This window comes from Chelonoidis abingdonii, chromosome 22 (genome assembly GCF_003597395.2).
Source record: "Chelonoidis abingdonii isolate Lonesome George chromosome 22, CheloAbing_2.0, whole genome shotgun sequence".
Lineage (NCBI taxonomy): Eukaryota > Metazoa > Chordata > Testudines > Testudinidae > Chelonoidis > Chelonoidis abingdonii.
This window is the reverse complement of record NC_133790.1, coordinates 21100153-21119591: the sequence shown is the minus strand read 5'-3', so window position 1 is coordinate 21119591 and position 19439 is coordinate 21100153. Positions and strand designations below refer to the sequence as shown.

The 19439-nt window shown below is 49.5% G+C and overlaps 1 protein-coding gene across 1 annotated transcript in view; it reads right to left on the bottom strand.

Annotated features, from left to right (window-relative positions):
- Window positions 1-918: 918 nt before the first annotated feature.
- LRRC75B (leucine rich repeat containing 75B) overlaps window positions 919-19439 on the bottom strand; it is a 34552-nt gene continuing 16031 nt past the window's right edge. Inside the window, exon 4 of the mRNA XM_032801295.1 lies at window positions 919-2106. Within this exon, the coding sequence (XP_032657186.1) occupies window positions 1575-2106 (532 nt within the window). The 3' untranslated portion in view covers window positions 919-1574. The remainder of the gene's footprint in view (window positions 2107-19439) is intronic.

The window sequence follows — 19439 nt, the reverse complement described above, 5'->3', positions numbered from 1 at the left end:
ACAAAATCTAAGAGATCATTAGATTCTGGTTACAATTCTGGGTGATGAGCATTAAGTCCCCACACTTGGATGCCTGTGACTACTTCTGAGGTTTGAGAAAACTGGTTGACACACAAATGATGCTGAGTTACAATAAACTGGCATACACAAGCTGAAAGGCCATTCAAGGTCTATGAAAGATGACCTTGTAGATTAGTTCCATGATGTTAACAGATGTGGTGTTTGTCTAGTGGTTCAGACAAGAGACTAGGATCTTGCACAATGGGGCCCCAGACCTCATCTGGGTTCTCCCATAGTATGAACCAAAGAACTGCAGTGTGCTAAGAGAATTGCACTGGTGCTGTTCATGTAAGCAGTGCCCACCAGGGCCTCTCCTGGGCACTGCGCCAGGACCACTGGGCTATATTTTGCAGCCAGTGCACTGCTAGCTAGAGGCACAAATAACCCAGACACTCACACGTGGCGTTCGTGCTTTACTCTCATGTCCAAGAGAACCGTTTATTGTGTTCACATACAGCATGGCAATGTGGAAAACACTGGGAATCTTGCATTGCTGGTTGGGTTTCCTGGATGGTGTTAGTAATGGTGACTCGACCGTTCCCATCATATCTAGAATATTAGGAAATCCTGGCTACAGAGGGTCAGATGCACGGCATGTCTAACAAGGAGCAACCCAAAGTTCTGCTGCCGTTTAGGCCAGGCTCAGCGGCTTTGCCACATCTCGCCCCGAGCCCCCACCATAATAGACTTTTCTGTGAGCTTTTCTCCTCCTCCTGTCTTTGGTTTTGATTTGTTGGTTTTGTACAAAAGCACAGTTTATTAAACCGATCATGTTAATCCACAAGGAATGGCTATTCCCTCCCTTTGTCCCCCCCCGCCAATCAACACCCCCACCACACTCCCACCAATGCACACACATATCCTGCCCCTAAATATCCTGACACTGCAATTCCATGTCACGTGTCCTCCCTGGCCTGCACACTCTGTTGGGCCTCTGATTGCAATTCCCTTTGTCTGGACATTAATACAAATCACACAATGAAAAAAAACATATTGAGCCAGGCTCAAGGGGAAGACACGCTCTGCTGGGCTCTGACTTCAGTCTCTGATGCATTCAACAAAGCCCGACAGACCCTCGACCCTTGGGGCAGCTCCCACCTCACAACTCCAGGTCTCAAGCCCCAACAATGACAGGACAAGGAGGAAAAGGAAGAAAGGAAATAACCTAGGAGGAGACGTTGCTTTTCGTTTAGGTTTTTCCTCCCCTACCGCTTCCCTCAGTACCCTCTGGGGAATATGCCGAATCCTACAGCTCAGTTCCCATCTTCCAGTGAGATCCTGCTCTGAGGCCAGGTTCGCTGTGAGTATCAGCTTCCTGTTTGGAATGGGGGTGATAGGTTTGGCAGCTGGGGAGGGGGAGGCAGGCTTTCACTGAGAACACAGCAAGTCTGGGATGTCAGTGAAGGCAAGAGAAGCGCCAAAGGAAGCCGGTGAAGCTGGCCTCCTGCATTGTGTTTGTACTCCGAGCTCTCCTTGCCACGGCATCAGTCTGACAGCTAAGGCCTGCTGCCGAATCACCTTTCGCAGCACTGCTGGGGGAAGTCACATGGGGTGTCCTTGTCTTCAGCCACGCTCCCCTCCTCCTCCTGGTGGCTGGCCTCCTGTCCACTGGGCAGCTCGGCATCGCAGTCGAGGGACTCGTAGATGGTGGGCAGCGTGGTCTGCTGGCTGAGGCGCTTGCGCAGGCCCACCAGCAAAGGCTGTGGCATGGAGGAGACATCCACATTGTTGCCGAGGTCTATCCAGGCCAAGCATGGGAACTTGTTCATGTCCTTCATGGTGTCCGTCAGCTCCTTCATGGTGGCTCGGGTCAGCCGGTTGCCACTGAGGGAAAGGTGAGTGAGTTTGGGCAGCGCCCAGAAGAAGGGCAGGAGCAGGCGCACCATGTCGTCGGTCATCTCGGTAAAGCTCAGGTCCACCGCAGTGAGGTTGTCCCCGTTATTCTGTAGGTAATAGGCCATGCGGTGGACATCCCGCATGGTCAGGGGAATCCCTGATAAATCCATGGAGTCCTGGCTCAGCTTTTTCTGCAGGCTGGTCTTCAGGCTAAGGAGAGGGAGTGCGTTAGAAATATGGACACAGGGAGGGGAGGGAGCTTGGAAACTGAACTCAAGTAACATTTCCTTGGACGGAACTTCCCTTACTAGATATCTTGCTCTCATGCATTTCCTCCTGGCCACCCTAGCCACAGGCTTGCTGGGCCACTGCACAGAGCTCCGTGGGGATGATGGGTTTTGGCTGGGGGGAGGATGTCCAGTAATCAGGTTCTAAAGTGACTTTAATTAACTTCAAATCCTTGCATCTCGGATTCTGCTTTACAAAAGCACATTAGACAACTGTGGTGACAACCCTTACTTAACAAATGGACAGGTCTGCACTGCTCTGTATCTGTGGGTTTGCTGGGTCCCTAATCAAGTGCAGAGGGCTCCCAAGCCTCAAGGCTGTCCTTGGAGTCACCTGCTGTGGAGCAATTTCCCCATCATCTGGCCCCGATGGATCTAACTTGGAGCACATGAGTAGCCCCGCTGAAGTCAATGGGACTATTTGCATGCTTCATAGGCACCTCACTGAATTGGGACCTAAGAATAAATAAACCATTTCTAGCACCGCCCCTCTGCAAACCTGTTCTCAGGCCTGTGCACACCTCATTGCAAAGCTGTTCAGATGATGCAATGGGGATGCAGAGAAATGCAACCTGCAGGAGGCAGGACCGCCACAGTCGTCTTGGAGCTAGCAGTAATCCACCTCTGTAGCCCTGCTCTATATTCCAGAGCAGATACTGTTCTCCCATGTGCTTCAGTCTATAACAATCCCCCATGAGCAGATGTATACAAATGTGCATTAATGGCTACATAACACCCAAAGGGCCCACAGGACTCTGGGATACTCTCTGATGCGTCACAGAAATATGAGCTGGAAAAGGCCTGCCAGAATTAGTCCCTACTTGACGCTTACTCGTGTTTGTCTGATCTAGTTTTAAATGACTGTGCACTTCTCTGGGAAGCACTCCCCCACTAAGGCCGAGTACAGAAAGCTGTGATCTGAAATGTCAAACACCTGCTGTGCTGACTCAGTAATAATCTTACATTCAAGTGGCGCTGCTCAGCCTGAAAGATCCCGAAGTGCCTTACGCACTATGTTGTGTGGCCTTGGTTACATGCTGGGCAACTCCCTTGGCTGTGCAGTAGGTTTGCAGAAGGTAGGTCTGAGGGCTGACTTGTGTATACTCCCATAGGTTATACACAACACACACCCCATTACTCCATGGCCTGATGGTGACTTGTGGAGTCATTTGGACTTGTGCAAAGAGGATGTCAAGCCCACGGTATCACAACGCTCTGCTTGCTTACCCCAGCAGGGGTATGTAACACCCACTTCGTACAGGATCAATGACTACGAGGTACCAGGCCATGAAGAATCAGGAGCACAAATTGCATGGCCCCTTTATGGAAATGCAGCTGTCATTGAACTAGTGATAGGAATTTAGATGGGCAGTGCATAATCCTCCGCACTAGAGTTTGGCCAGGTCCCCAGGTTAAGCCTCCTACTCTTCTGAAAACTGCCAAGTGAGATTTAATTTCTCTTTCCCCCCACCCCAGTAGGTGTGACCCTGGTTTTACAGCTCTCCTGAAAGAATCACATTTTTTTAGTCAGTCACTGAAAATGCCGTATAATATTGGCAAAGGTAGGAAAATGCTCTTCGCATGCAGAGGATTTGCTCTGGCCTGGGGATGCTGTGTAAAATCTCATCTAGGACTGGACTCAAACACAGAGGAGGATGAGGTATTTATTGACATTCTTTAAGTCTGTCAGCAATGCTGGGCATTTGGCTGGGCAGCAGATTTAAATGTTTGCCCGAACTGATCATCAGATGCAGGCTAGGGCCAGGCATACTGAGCTGTCTGGGAGGGATGCAAACCAGAGAGAAGTATCTCTTGGATGTGCTGCATTATTGGGTCACATGGGAAGAGCACAGTCCCCAGGCTCAGTGGGTTGGATGGGGAGAGGCACCAAGTACACTGGGCTGGACAGAAGTGATAACATGATTGATGGGGCTTGATTCTCTGGTATAAATTAGGAGTGGCTCCAGTGGTGTAAAATGGGGGTCAGTGAGGGCAGAAGAAGATGGTATAATGTAAGAACTAGATATTCTGGGAGGAGCTCGGACGAGCCAGGCTTTCCCTTCCCCTCTTGCACAGAGCTGTGCATCAGACATCCATTACAACCCCAGTGACGTCCTCAGTGCAAACGGCAGCAATAAGTCACGGATCCCACTCCGCCTGGAGCAGGTACCTTCTGTCTCGCCCCAGCAACAAGCCAAGACCCAGAGGAGGCCTTAGCAAGCAGACAAATTATCTTCCCAGAATTGATTCGCCAGCCAGGGCTGCTGCTGGCTGAATTCACTTAAGCCATCCACCCTCAGTCCCAGCCTATGGCTCTTCCCCGTCTGCGTGAGTCTCCTTCTCTCGCCCCCAGTGTCTGCCTGCGTCTTTCACAGTGGCGCTGAGTTTCCTTGCTTCATCCCTCTGGATTTCAGAGTCTTCAAAGGTGCATCTGCTCCCTCCCCTCACCCTTTTTTCTGTGTTGGATTCTCCTCATTTGCTTTAAACGAGCCTGCTTTAAATGGTGCTGTGGAAGCTGCAGCTAGAGGCGTGTGCTTGAGCTGCTGCTGACACAGCTCTCACCATAACCAGCTGTTTTAACAGGTCCTTGGCTATGTGCCAGGCATGGAGCTCTCTCTCCCATGGCCAAACCTGGAACTCCTTGACCGGGAGGAGCACAGAGTGACCTGCTCACAGGTGTCTCTTCCCCACCTGCTTGAAGGAAACCTGACCCGTCCTGTGAGACAATGGAAAAAAGCTGGTTTACGCCAGTCGGTTCTGGGCTTGGCTCCAGTTTTGCTCATGCACCCTCCCTTGCTGTGATTTCTGGAGAGTAAAATCCTGATGCCCCTGCTGTAATGCAGAGGGTGCTTCAGAGCCCAGCCATAGCACTGCATTCACCTCAGGCTTTGCATCGTAATGCCCAGACCAAGCCTGGAATCCTCCTATCCTTGCAGAGCAGAAGAGAAAAATACCAGGTTATTCCCAGAGAAATGGGTCCTTTATTATCTCCTAACTTCTGAGTAACAATGGCCTGAAAATTGCAACCCCTGAAAGCTTTTTGAGAGACAGAATAGCTGCATAATCACCATGCTTTCCATTCCCACAGCACAGAGCTTTGGCAATGGTAGGCCAGGTCCTCCGCTGGCATCGATTGACTGAGCTGTAGTGAAGTCAACATGCCCCTTCGCGCCATTGGAGGATCTGCTCCATTAATACAGAGATGGAGCACATGCTTGTGATCTCTGCAGCAGGCTGGGTGTGAAGTGTCCAGTTGTGGAGCGGCTCCCTGGGAGGCAAAGACTGCTGGAACTGTGCACCTGTTGGCCACCCTGCTCCCCCAGCAATCCTCCCCCTTGTGCCTAGGCCTGGGTTACACAACTCTGGCACGGCTTCCCAAAACCTTGCAGAGAAAACTCATGCTCTCCTGAGCAAGGAACACAGGCAAGAATCATCAGTCCTCTGGGCAGGAGAAATCAAAATGCCTTTTGCCCTCAGTGGCAGAGAGCAGGCCTGGGTAGGTGATGGCGACATGCCTGCCAGTCTGACAAGCACCATCCAAGCCTCTGTGCCATTATATGTCTCTTCTCCATCGTGAATGGCTTGGCTCTCCCCATTACCCCATTCAGAATCCTGGCAAAGCCCATCCCACAATCCCTGGGCTCTCTCTCCTGACTCCTTCCTCCCACTCCCTGGGAAGGCCCAAACCTGCTCCCACTGAAATCAGGGGCGGTTCTGCCATGGCTTCAAGGGGAACAGGCCCTTCATATTGTTCCATTAATGGGGGCTGCTGGTCCACAGCTACCTCCTACCCCACAACCTCTGTATTGGGCCCTGATGTGACCGCTGCTGGAATACTGTGTCCAGGCATGATGCCCATGCTTCAAGAAGGGTGCTGATAAACTGGAGAGGGTTCAGAGAAGAATCAGGAGAATGATTATCACTACAAGGCACGTTTTCTAATCATGTAGAGTCAAGGAGCTCAATCAATTTAGCTTAACAAACAGAAGGTTGAGGGGTGACTTGACTACAGTCTATAAGTATCCACAAGGGGAACAAATATTTAATAATGGGCTCTTCAGTCTAGCAGACAAAGGGCTAACGCCATTCAGTCGTTGGCAGTTGAAGCTAGACAAATTCAGCCTGGAACTAAGGTGTACATTTTTAATGGTGAGCGTAACTCACCAGTGGAACAATTTACCAAGGGTCATGGTGAACTCTCCATCACTGAGCATTTTAAAATCAAGATTGGATGTTTTTCTAAGAGATCTGCGCTCGGAGTTAGTGTGGGGCAGTTCTCTGGCCTGTGTTCTACAGGGGGTCAGACCAGATGATCACAACGGTCCCGTCTGGCCTTAGACTCTATGAATCTAAAACTATCCCACCCACGAGATGACTGGTGCTGAGCTCGCTCTTCAGCTTGCATTTCCCAGATGTCTCCGTGGGCCCTGTCCCCCGCAGCACTGCAAACCTGGCTGCTTGAAATTCACAACGCCCCAGGCACCGACCTGTCTTGATTCCTTGGGAACCCAGGAAACCCCAGGACCCAGTGTAAACATCCTCCCTGCAATGTATGTTGCCTTCTCCTCAGACAGGAAAACAGGGCACACTGGCCAGTAGGACGAAGCAGCACGCTGGGCATGCCGGCTCCTGGGCATCAACCTGCTCTGGGGGAGGCAGCCAGTCGCAGTGGAAAGAGTGCAACAAGAGACAGGCTTCAGCCAGTCTGCATTCCCCCTGCTTTACTCCTGGATAAAAAAACAGCCTCTCTGTACACTGCCTCAGTCATCGCTCTGGCTTCCTGGAAACCGATGCTTAACTAATGCAGGAAGCTTCGCAGCTGTCGATGAAAGAATCAGCCAACAAGTAATTAAGTCTTGTCTACCAGGAATCGGCAGAACCCTGTCTCTGGGACCCAGCCTGCTTCCCCTCACCCTCTCAACGCTTTGGGTCTATGAGGATGGCTTGGCGCCTTTTCATCAGCACTGATTCCCACCATTGCCCCCTGCTCAACTCTCCTCTCTCGTCAGCTGCACGCTTTGGCAGGCAGCGTGCAATGCCGCAGTGGCTCAGCTGCACTGTCACAATACGAGGATTACAGAGAAGCCCTTTCCCACAGCAGCGAGGGCTCAGAAGAGCTTGTTTCGTTGGCACAGACTTTGCCTAGCTGAGGGCTGCCCTGGTAGCTTGCCAGAAGCTTGAGGCTCACTCCGGTTCCGTATAAACTGGAGCACGCTACAACCGGAGAGGTGGCCAGTGGAGAAGGCAGGCCTCAACATGCGGTTCCAACCCACCTGACACCAGCATTTCTGCTAAGGGGGGCCTGCACAGGAGTACATGTGGCTCCCTAACTGACGTGCGGGCTGCATTGCTGAGTGACAGAGGCCAGGTCTAACCATACTCCCTACCTCCAAATCCATAAGCTGCATGGGCTTCTCAACCTCTTTGTCCTGCTGAGCCAGGCCCAGTTCCTGGCACCGCCCCTACCAGCTGTGAGTTCAGCTGCCAGAGGCACCCGCTGCCTCTCTCTCTGGCTAATTACCAGCCTGCTCCCTTTTCGCCTTGTATGTTTTTGTCCCCTGCATCCACAGCGTAAACATCTCACAATATTTCCCTGTGCTGCTGCCTCCCGTCAGCATACAGCCCGCCCTTGGTGACGGGAGCCACTGCCACAGGCTAATTAGCTGAGAAGAGCATGGTTTTGGCAGCTCCTCTCCATGCAGACCCCAACCAAAGCCCTGGATGCCCTATTCCTCCGTTTCCAAGCATGGTTCAGGGGAAGGACTGGGCCCTTTTCAGTCGCCTCGTTGGCATAATCTGCCTCCCTGGGTTCCCAGGCGTTGCCCCATGGGCAGTTCTGTAGCTGCATAGGCCAGATACCAAAAGGATTTGAAAATGACCAGAACTAACCCAAATGCAGCCCCATGGGCTGGGATAAACACCTCTTCCGTGGCTGGGCCCTGGTTTCCCCAATCAGTGCACGAGAAGAGGCAGCATTTAGCCCTTACCATCCACCTGGGCCCCATTTCCAGCCCAACACCCACCCTGATTCCATCAAGCAATTACCTTCCACTGCTTTACCTGGCCCTAGGGGGAGCCATGCGATCCTGGCCGCAGGATGAGGGTGGGGAGCATAAAGGTGGACTTCTGCCCTACCTTCCCTCCCTGCATCGCTCCTTGGGTACTGCCTGGGGTTTGGCAGCAGCCAATGACCCAGCCCTGAACCTTTTCCCCCTTGGCCCTCCCTGGATTTTCTCAGCCCTTGCCGACTGAGAGAGCTGTGAGCTAGGACCATTCCTCCTCCTGGCTCTGCCACCAACTCTCTGTGACCTAGGCCATGTCACTTCCCCTCATTGTCCAAGTCTCCCCTGGGGGATAATGACACCGACTGCACAAGGACGCTGCACAGATCCTTGGTCACGTAAGAGCTTTGAAGATGCAATTCCCTGACTGATTCCCATTCCCTCTTCCACTTGGCACCCTACTCCCCACCCTTTAACAACTGACCCTCTGGCTACTCCCCTGCTTTCTTTGCCGTCATGGCAATTTTTGAGACTTGTCCCTGCCAGGGTATTTTGTCAGGAGCACAATGAACGTAACCTGCCACTAGCCACAGCCCCTCTCAATCCGCTTGGTAAATGCTTTCCTTGGTGCATGTTGTGTGAAATGGTAGTGATCCTGGGTGTCAGTGTTCACAGGTGAGGTGAGATTTCTCCAAGCCTTGTCTCCTAGTCACAGGGGGCACCTGGAATTTGGGACTCTTCTGTGCTTTAAGGTGGAGGGTCAACACCTGTCCTCACCCTGCCCTGCAGCAGCAAATGCTACCTCTTCCCATCAGCCCCTCTCCACCTTGCTTTGGGCTGGCTGACATCCGGGCCCATGGGAGACAGAGTATCTGGAGGAATAAGCTCAGGGCTGGGCATCAGGAAGGCCTGTATTCCCATCCTGACTGCCACCGAATGGCTGAGTGGCTTTGGAAAACTAGCTTCAATTCTCTGCCTCGATTTCCCCATCTATAAAAGAGGGATACTGATCATTCTTTTCCCTGCTGCAGAGGGATGTAGTGAGGATGCTTTAGTTAATATTCACATAGCACTGTGTAAGTGTTACGAATTATTCTGATCTGCCAGATCTGTCATCCAGGGCACTGAGTGATGCCCTTGGAAAAACACAAAGATCTGAAGCCCCTATGAGCTGTTTTCTTGCCTCCCTCTTCCAGAATCGCTCTCTCTATATATTTCTCTTTATAAAGCGCCTCTGATACTGCAGCATCTGGGTACTGCAGAATGATTACAGAGAAAGAGTGAAACGTATCCAGAAGGGACAATCAGTTCTCCATCCGACACTGGTTTAGCAGAAGTGGTTCAGCATGAAGATTCCTGTAGCGAGTGCTCAAGGTACAATAACCAAGAGGATGGAGCCAAGCTGCATTTTCAAATACTGATGCACTGCGCAGTTGTGCACATGCAAAAGCAAATAGCCACAGCTGGAAAAATGCATCTGCACTCGCAGAACCAGAAAGTGTGTGTGCAAATACCCATGTGTCCACAATTACCCATTGTGCAAGTGCAAATTCTTACTGGCATGTACCACTGCCTGCCTTGTCACTTGCTTATTTTATGGATTAATTTAGTCCTACACATTCATGAAAGCAAGACACAGCCAAAACTGTCCAGAGCTGGGAATCAAGCAGGTGAATGCTACACAAGCTTCCCTTGCATAGCTCTGCCAAGGCAGCTCAACCTTAACTTTCAGCTTCTCTCTTACATTCCTGGGCTCCCATTCAGCTCTGCCCATGCACATCAGGCTATGGTTCCTGCAAAGTGCTGCCAGTGCAGTTCACTCCTGAGGTGGAGCACCTCAGCTATTGGAGTTGCACTGGAGGAAGAGCACTGGAATATCTGTGCAGGTAGCTGTTTCAGCCCCACACCTAACCCAGACTGCATGGTGCTTCTAAATTAACGAAGCCTTGAAACCTCTGAAAACAGTAATGAATAACGTGAGAAAATGCCACATCTGTCAAACTGCTCTCTCGGTGGTGCTCTTATCACCCAACATCTCCCTGTACAAACCTCCAGGAGAAAAATAATTTCTTAATCTATTGCTCTTCTTACCATAACTTTCAGTTTAATCACCAAATGACGCTAGAGTTACACAATACCCTCAAATATATTACTCTCACGCAGTCCTAGTGATAACATAGGCTGTACAAACACGTTGCTGTGAAGGGATCTGTACGGGGTTATAGCATGTCCCATTCTTCAGCGGTTGATCTGAGCTGTTTCGTTGTGATTTGGTAAGGCTGGGTTTTTCCCTGGTGGTGGAATCTAGTGCTGCAGAATCTAAGCTTTTCCGTTAAAAACAACAACAACCTTCCAAAGGCTCTAACGCTCACGGTGGGAAAGAGAAACCTTCAAAATGTGACTCTGATGTAAACTGATGCATTGCTGTCTGGAGGTCGGGGAGAAGCATGAACCAGACAATAGGTCTGGGAGACATATGAACAATCCCACTATATTGCTAGGATTTTGCCACCCTGAAGCCTAATGATGCCAACGATTTCACTGCGGATTAAGGCATGGAAGAAAGCAGAGGGACACTCATGTTACAAAGATCTACATCAGCTGTTGTGAGTTGAAACTCAAACTGATGTCATGTGTGGGGGGGTGGACCCTGGAAGAGTACCGCCACTTTCTTCCCCTTAGTGTGACCCCTGACATTCTTCATGTACTAAAAGCATAATAATAATAATTGGAACACTTATTGGGCCTGGTTCTGACCTCCCATATACCAGCTTTACACCACTACCATGCCATTGATGGCAGTGGAATTACTCCCGATTTACACCCACATGAGTGAAAGCAGCATTAAGGCCATTACCTTGCAGTGAAGCACACCTGGCTAAACATGAAATGGACAGGATCACATCATGGCTACTCTCTCAGCTGGGTGGAACTGCACAGGCCCATGTACTGCTAACCATTCCCTGAGTCAGGCAGGCTGCCACTCGCTGCAGCAAATGTCTATGTCCCACTGGAGCGGGAGGTGGGGGCCTTCACCCAGCAGTTTCCATAACTGCTTCACCAAGCACATAACCAAGATGTAACACATGACATGAAGAATGGGCTGGGCATTCCCCATGGTGTCATACAGATATCAGCTGCTGCTGAGAGGCCTTTGCACTGAAATGAGTACTCTGCTTCCGTGTTTCTCTATTTACTATGCCGCTGGCTTGGGGAACACAACAGGTAAAACCATGGGCCCTGCTCCTGAGTGATCCTCTGTGTGCTGACCACTCCCACCGACTCAGGATCAGCTAGCGCATTACAAGCACCGTCTGTCAGCTGACCTCTAGATGACAGAGCATTGCCATTGCGTTTAATTATCTACTTTAGCCCCTATGGCTGTGCAGGATTCACAGCAATGCCTTAGAAGAGAAAATTTACCCCACAGAGCAAAGCACTGTGTCCATCCATTGTATGGCCCATAGCATGTTGGCTCATGGCTAGGGCCCTGCCAAATTCACGGTCCATTTTGGTCAATTTCACAGTCAGAGGATTTTTAAAATTGTAAATTTCATGATTTCAGCTATTTAATTTCACGGTGCTGTATTTGTAGGGGTGCTGCCCCAAAAGGAGTTGTGGGGGGTCACTAGGTTATTATAGGGCATGGGTTGTGGTACTGCTACCCTTAGTTCTAAGCGCTGCCTTCAGAGCTGGGCAGATGGAGAGTGGCAGCTGCTGGCGGGGATCCCAGCTCTGAAGGCAGAGCCACCACCAGCAGCAGCACAGAAAGAAGGATGACCTGGTATGGCATTGCCACCCTTACTTCTGCGCTGCTCCCTGCACAGCTGGGCCCTTGGGCAGAAGCTGCCACTCTCCGGCCGCCCAGTTCTGCAGGCAGCAGTGCAGAAGCAAGAGCTGCATGGTATGGTATTGTCACCCTTGTGCGCTGCTGCTGGCAGGTTGTTGCCTTCAGAGCTGGGTGCCTGGCCAACAGCCATCACTCTTCAGCCACCCCAACCCCCCTGCAACTCTCTTTTGGGTCAGGACTCCCACTTTGAGAAACACTGGTCTCCCCTGTGAAATCTGTGTAGTACAGGGTAAAAGCACACAAAAGATCAGATTTCAAGGGGGAGACCAGATTTCACAGTCCATGACATGTTTTTCGTGGCCGTGAATTTGGTGGGACCCTACTCATGGCTACAGCTCATGTTTGACCAGCTGAGTGTGCTTTATGTCACAACATAGGGCTTCTACAGGAATCAATGGGAGCTTTGCCTTTGATTTCACTGGGAGCAGAATTTGGTCCTTAAGGAAGATGAAGTCCAGACTGAGAAACTTAAAGCTCCGATGCTCCTTGCATGATGGAGGCACTTTACTAACACAGTGTGTTAGCATAAGTACTTCACTGGGTTTTACAACAGCATGCTTGATAGCCTGGGTAACATCTCACTGTTCCTGCGAGGTAGAAGCTGGATCCATACAAAGGAGGATTCAAGAACTCCCTGCCTTGCTGTAATGAAATGTAGCTAAAAAGATACTTCCCCATTTGGATTTCCTTGGTCATTCAGTGTGTGATTTACTGAGCAGTTTGGAGCTCCATTGATACAGTGTTTGAGGACAGGACTGTACCTGGTTCCATTCTGACCCACTGGTTTTCTCTTGGAGATGAAAGGCTGGTGCATGGACCCCCTGGAATGTGGCAAGCTCCATTTCATTCCCCCCGCCCCCAAACTATATTTCCATAACAGCCCTGTGAATAATTTGGACAAGTGTATTGTCAATGTTAGGCCTCAAACTTCCAGAAGCTTCACAAAGTGAACTTTGTAAAATTAGCTTTAAAAAACAAGCTTTGCAAAAGGAAACAGACTTGTCGTCAAAAAGCGCTGCAACCAGAAAACACAGTATGCTAACTCCTATAAAGTGAGATAAGTTGTACCGCCCGGGCACACTTTGTCTAACCCACATTAACCATATTTAAAACAATTGGCTACAAGGAGATAAGTAAACATAGGGTGACCAGACAGCAAGTGTGAAAAATGGGGGGGTGAGGGGGTAAATAGGAGCCTATATAAGAAAAACCCAAAAATCAGGACTGTCCCTATACAATTGGGACATCTGGTCACCCTAAGTAAACATAAATTATACAGTAAAAGTGACAGCACAAACCACAATGAGAATTTGGCTCACCCTGATTGATTGGTCTGTTTTGGAACACGGTCAACAGATAAGATAAAAAGAACAAAGGCACAGGACTGTGTGTGTGTTTTGGTCATAAGGGAAACTTGACCCACAGCCCCTGAACTGAAGGGACGTGCACTTTGCGACCGTCTGAATCTGGCCAGTGCGGAAAACGGCCAACTGAAGGGTTATTTTTTGGATGACTGCAGGGTAAGGTTATGGAGTAAAGACGTCTGGGTTGCTCGAGCTGATTTGATTCAAGTTGTGTTGGCACTACAGTATTACGAATAGTAGTGTTGGAATAATTTGACCTCAGGTTATATCAATGCTGCAGTATTCAAAATAGTAGTAAGTACATGTACGTGTGCTCACCCTCAGTATAATTTGCCATTAATATTAATCCTTATTTAGTGCTGGTCTTAAATTCTGCTTTTCTTATTTTATCTGTGTTGCCTTTATAGTCGAGCGTCATTAAAAGCCTTTTTTGAGGAATAATCAGTAGTTTTAGTTTCTCTTATACGGATACTGCTCAACCTCATTACATCTGTGTTGGGTGGTGGGAAGTAGCAAACACCCAGGGCACCACTGGGGCCCTGATGTGTGTCTCCTTCTTCCTTGGCCTTGCGGAGATAAAACATAATTAATACCTGGTAGATGCTTCCAGTTCTCTCCATGGCAGGGCTTGTTAATTATCTTCCGGGCCCATCTGACTTGCTGCCAGAAAGTGGAAATCACATTTCAGAAGAGAACAGGAGTGTTCTGCGTCTGCTCCATGACAACCAGCAGCCAAAGAGGGCAGGGGATGGGGAAGGCAAGAGGAGAGCTCATCCCTGAATGTGATTTCCCTGCCCTGATCTTTCCCAGCTGCCCTGGGATATGCCTTTGAACTTGATACAATAGAAGCTGACACTTCCCCCATTTTGTTCAGTGCAGCCATATGGTAGGAAGGGCCTATAGCACCAGAAATACACTGCAGAGGGGCAGATTCTGCACTGCCTTCCATGCAGGGCAGAGGGGGTGAAAATGCTACCAGCAGCATGAGGGAGGGAGTGGAGCATTAGGTAGGGTTTTACATGCACTCTGCACAGCTGTAAATGACCAGGCAGTGGGGAACCAGGCCCAAGGTCTGAAAGGGAAGTGGGTATTTCTAAGTCTCCTGCTCCTGGTAGTGTCCGTTTTGCTGCAGTGACCTTGGACCCCAGCTCCAGGGGAGCCTCCTGGCAAGTCTACAAACCAGTTTCTATCCAACTTCAATGCCAGCTTAAACACCTGAAGTAAAAGATCCCTGTTTGGGAGTCAATCAGTTATTTCATGCGTCCTGGCTTGGCCCAGAGGCTGAACAGCCTGGAGCTAAGTCAGCCCTGATTACAGGATGAGCCCCACCAGAGAGGAATCAGGTGAGCGTAGTATGCAAGGAGCAGGAAGTTGCAGCAGAGTCCATAGGCCATGAGAAAAGCTCTTTAGGCAGGGAGGCCTGTGAGAAGGAAGAAAAACCTTGGGTAGTGTGGATGTGTGAATGGACTTTGGCTTAGGGTTTTATTTACAGTTTATTTGATATTAATAAGCCTAGTCCCTAAAGATGGGTCTCTCTTGACCAAGAAAAAGCTGGAAGTTTATTTGAGGAAAAAAAACAGGTGTTTATTTGAACAGCCGAAGAGGGGAAATTGAGGCAGGCTGCCTCTCATGTGGCCCTAAGCCATGAGGGGATGCTTAAGAGGCAACCAGCCTGGTTAAAACTGGTGTAGCCAGCAGGATCCTCCAGGGCCCCTCCCATTAAGGAGAGAAACTGAATTTGTGGGACAAGTTGAATGGAAGAAGTCATTCGTTGGCAGACCAGTAGCAATGGATGCAGGCAGTTCCTCAGCGGGAACAGAAGGCACAGTGAGCCATGCAGCAGAAAGTACAGGTGGTGGGGTTTGAGGCCCAGATACCTGGGAGGGCAGGAACCTGGAGTAAGGATCCACCCAAATGTTTTAGAGGTGGAAAGACAGGACACATTAAGAGGCCCTGCCCTTTGAATATTGAGGTCAGTGGGGAGGAAGAAGCCCTGCAAACTGAGGGGGCGAGTCAAAGAGGAACAGTCTGTGTGTTTGCAGAAGTGTGCTGGCCCTGGCTGCTGGAGGTGAGGGAAACAAGTGAGGTGGTGCTGGCCACAGCAATCCCTGCTGTGACTGAGTGGAGGAAGGAAACAAAGCCCCAGTTGGCTGCTGGGGAAACATGACTCAAATGTGGGGGTGGTCACTGAATGGCAGAGTTGTATTAGTGTTTGGAAGAGGGGGGGCCAATGCGGAGGCTGTAGGGAAAGTGGACACTGCATCCAGGGCTCTTACAATGAAACTGCAGGTCCAATCGCAAGGATTTTTAAGAAGTCTGTAAACTATCATAGCCTGTGGCTGGAGACTTGTACATACAGTGCCTGTATTTAAGAAGGGGGAGAGAGGGAAGTGCTATCACCATTATACAAGGCACTGGTGAGACCTCATCTGGAATATGGTGTGTAATTCTGATCTTCCGGTTTGAATTCATCCTTCTTAGACATGGAACAGGTGCAGAGAAGGGCTACTAGAATGATCAGAGGAATGGAGAACCTACCTACCTACCTACCCAAGTCAAAGGGCTTGGCTTGTTCATCCTAACCAAATGAAGGCTAAGGGGAGATACGACTGCGCTCTATAAACACGTCAGAGGGATAAACACCAGGGAGGGAGAGGAGTTATTTAAGTTAAGGGCCAATGTTGGCACATGAACAAATGGATATAAACTGGCCATTGATATGTTGTTAAGCTTGAAATTAGATGAAGGTTTTTTTAACCATCAGAGGAGTGAAGTTCTGGTACAGCCTTCCAAGGGGAGATGTGGCGCCAAAAAAAAGTTAACTTATTTCAAGACTGAGTTTCATAAATTCATGGAGTGGGTGGTATGATGAGATTGGCTATAATGGCATATGGCCCATCCGCGACTACTATTAGCAAATATCTCCATTGGCTAGGGCTGGCACACTAGATATGGAGGGCTCTGAGTTGCTACAGAGAATTCTTTCCCAGGTGTCTAGCTGGCAGGGGTCTCCCACAAGCTCAGTGTCTAATTGATCACCATATATTGGGTCATGAAGGAATATTCCCCTAGGTCAGAGTGGCAGAGACCTGGGGGGTGGGTGCTGACTTCCTCTACAGCATAGAACATGGGTCTCTTGCTGGTGTGATTTGGAGTAAATGATAGATTCTCTGAAACTTGAAGTCTTAAATCAAGATATGAGGACTTCAGTAACTCAGCTGGAGATTATGGGTCGATGACAGGAGTGGGTGGGTGAGGTTCCGTGCTGTGCAGGTCGTCAGACTGGATGATTGTGATGGTCCCTTCTGGCCTTAAAGTCTGAGTCTGTGCAATGCAGCGCTGGCAGGAGGGGCTAGAGAAAGTCTTACTCTCTCCGGCAGAGAAACCAGCAGAAATTGGCTGCATTGGAAGCTAGGGAGCTGGCCCTGAAGGGAAAAGAGCGAACTTGAAGGAGAGCTAGAGGGTTTGCAGATGGAAAACAAGCTGCGAAGGCCTCAGGAATTAGGGAAGAAAAGAATAAAAATCCCCTCAAGTAGAAGTTGCCCTGGGGTGGGCAAGGTTTTCAGTGCAGAGTCAGGCATGTAACAGGGTGGCTTACTCCAGGGCTGGCTTAGCTCCATGCTCTCTAGCTGATCATTACAGGATGAGCCCCACCTGAGGGGAACTGGATGATTCCAGTATCAAATGAGCAGGAAGTTGTGGGGCAGGGGAACAGGGTTGTACTGAGGCTCAGGAAGCTGTGGCAGAGTCTCCAGGCAGGGTGGTATGGGAGGACGAAGAGAAATCTTGGGTTGTGTGCACTTCTGAATGGACTTTGTTTTGGAGTCTGGAGTAATTTTCAGTGTATTTTGTATTAATAAGATTGGCAGAGGCCCTGGAGGTTTTTTGCCTTCCTCTGCAGCATGGGGCACAGGTCACTTGCTGGAGGATTCTCTTCAGCTTGAGGTTTTCAAACCACAATTTGAGGATTTCAATAACTCAGACATAGGTTAGGAGTTTGTTATAGAAGAGGATGGGTGAAATTGTATGGCCTGCATTGTACAGGAGGTCAGATTAGATGATCATAATGGTCCCGTCTGACCTTAAAGTCTATGAGTCTCCCAGGAGAGGTGTAAAAACCTAAGGGAAAAAAAATGAAGTGATATGTATTTGAGTACTCTGGAGGGGAAACTGAGGAAAGCTGCCTCTAGTATGACCCTAACACCTCCTAGCTATACCTGATTGCAAGGTAGCGCTGCCCATTTCGGACCTACATACATTTCCCTCCATTATACACAATCTAGTCTCATTGCTTATTCCTGTGTGTTACTGACCACAGAAGTGCTGCAGCTGGAAATGGAGGCTGTGAAAAACGTCAAGGCCTGCAGCTGTGTTTGGACTTAGATCCTCCAGGGGACCATGCTTCTTGGGAGATTTTAAAGCCCTGTTTACAGCTGTTGTTCTGATCTCAAACCAGGGTTGTATGTAACTGCAGACTTGTACATGATTCACTACCCCTGCTCTGTTCTTCCTGTGCTGTCACGCTGTATCGGATGGGATGGTACATCTTCCCTGTTATAATCCTCGTAGAATTCCAACAGAGCCGAATTAAGCACTGATGTTGGAGTCTAACATGGAAACAGCTTCATTGTGTCCCGAAACTGCGGCTCAGGGCAGGTTTCACACTGATACGTAGAACCAGGCCAGACACACCAGGTTTCAGATTCTCTCCAAAATTCTTTTATTGCTCTGGAATCAGGGCAGTGTGCCCCTCCATAGGCCCCTCCAACTCCACCTGACCCATAAGAGCCCCCCTTGGCACCTTCACTGACCTTTAGGTCTCTTTGGGGTAATGGCAGTGGCCTGCTACTCAGAAGTGGTTTGAGGAGGCACCTAGCCTCCTCCCTCCCCCTCTACCTCTTCAGGTGGTTCCCCAATTCCAAGACCATGCATATATCTTCTGTAGCCTTTCAGCGTAGACACTCACTACAGCGCCACGGGGGGTTCTTCCATTTGTGTAGGTGATCCACCTCCCTGGGAGGCTGTAGCTAGGCTGATGGAAGAATTCTTCTGTCAAACCTAGCCCTGTCTACACTGGGGGTTAGGTTGGCAGAGCTACATCTCAGAGGTGTGGATTTTTCATACCCCTGAGAAAGACAGCTACGCTGATCGTAAACTTTCAGTGTATACCAGCCCCGTTTGCTGTGAACTAAATGTTACAGTTAGGCTAAAAACCACAACCGCATCAAAAAGTGGAGTTTCCACGGTTAACTCTGGTTCTCCACGTGAAACTACAACAGGTAACTGAAAGCTGCCATTTAATGCTCCGTGGTGGGATATATTTTTAATTCACCATTATTTGTGTCAATGTTTCTGAGTTTGGACAATCAAACATCTTTCCTAAATTGAAGTCAACTTAGTCAACTTAATGCTGAGGTCACTTCCTGCCATCTGAATGTGGCTGAGGCCAGTCCAGTCTCCTTTTATTTATTTCTGTCTTTTCCTCAGCATCCCGAATGATTGATGTCAGGGCATCAGGCATGGCTCTGGCAATAGGGTGAGCAGTAAAGTGGTGGGTTCTCTTAACGTCTGGAGACAAACCTTATTGGGTTAGGAAAGCTCCCAGGAGCCTCGCGATGTGTTGGCAGGATAGGAAACCTTTTACTGTGAAGCTCTTGGTTTAAATCCTGCCTGGGATGGCTGTAGCTAGAAGTTATTGCTGTCTGATGGCTTTTTGGTGGCCCATGTGAAATGAGTTTGGTGGTATTAGTCCCCTTCCCCAAGTGTAAGGGTCCACATCATGTCTCAGACACCTATTCCCTGGAATCAGTGCTTAGATACCAATGGGAGCAGATACCTTTAAAATACTGAGAGAGATCACAGAAGTCCATTACCAAAAATGGCATTACCTGGCTACCCTGTCTCAGCAGAGCACTAGAAGATCATCTTGAAAGATCATGTGCCCTCCCCACCTTGAGGCAGTCCCGACAGGGTGCCATGGTTACTCCATGGCAGACTGTGTAAATTGGGAGTAACTTCACTGAAATGGATGGAGTTGCAG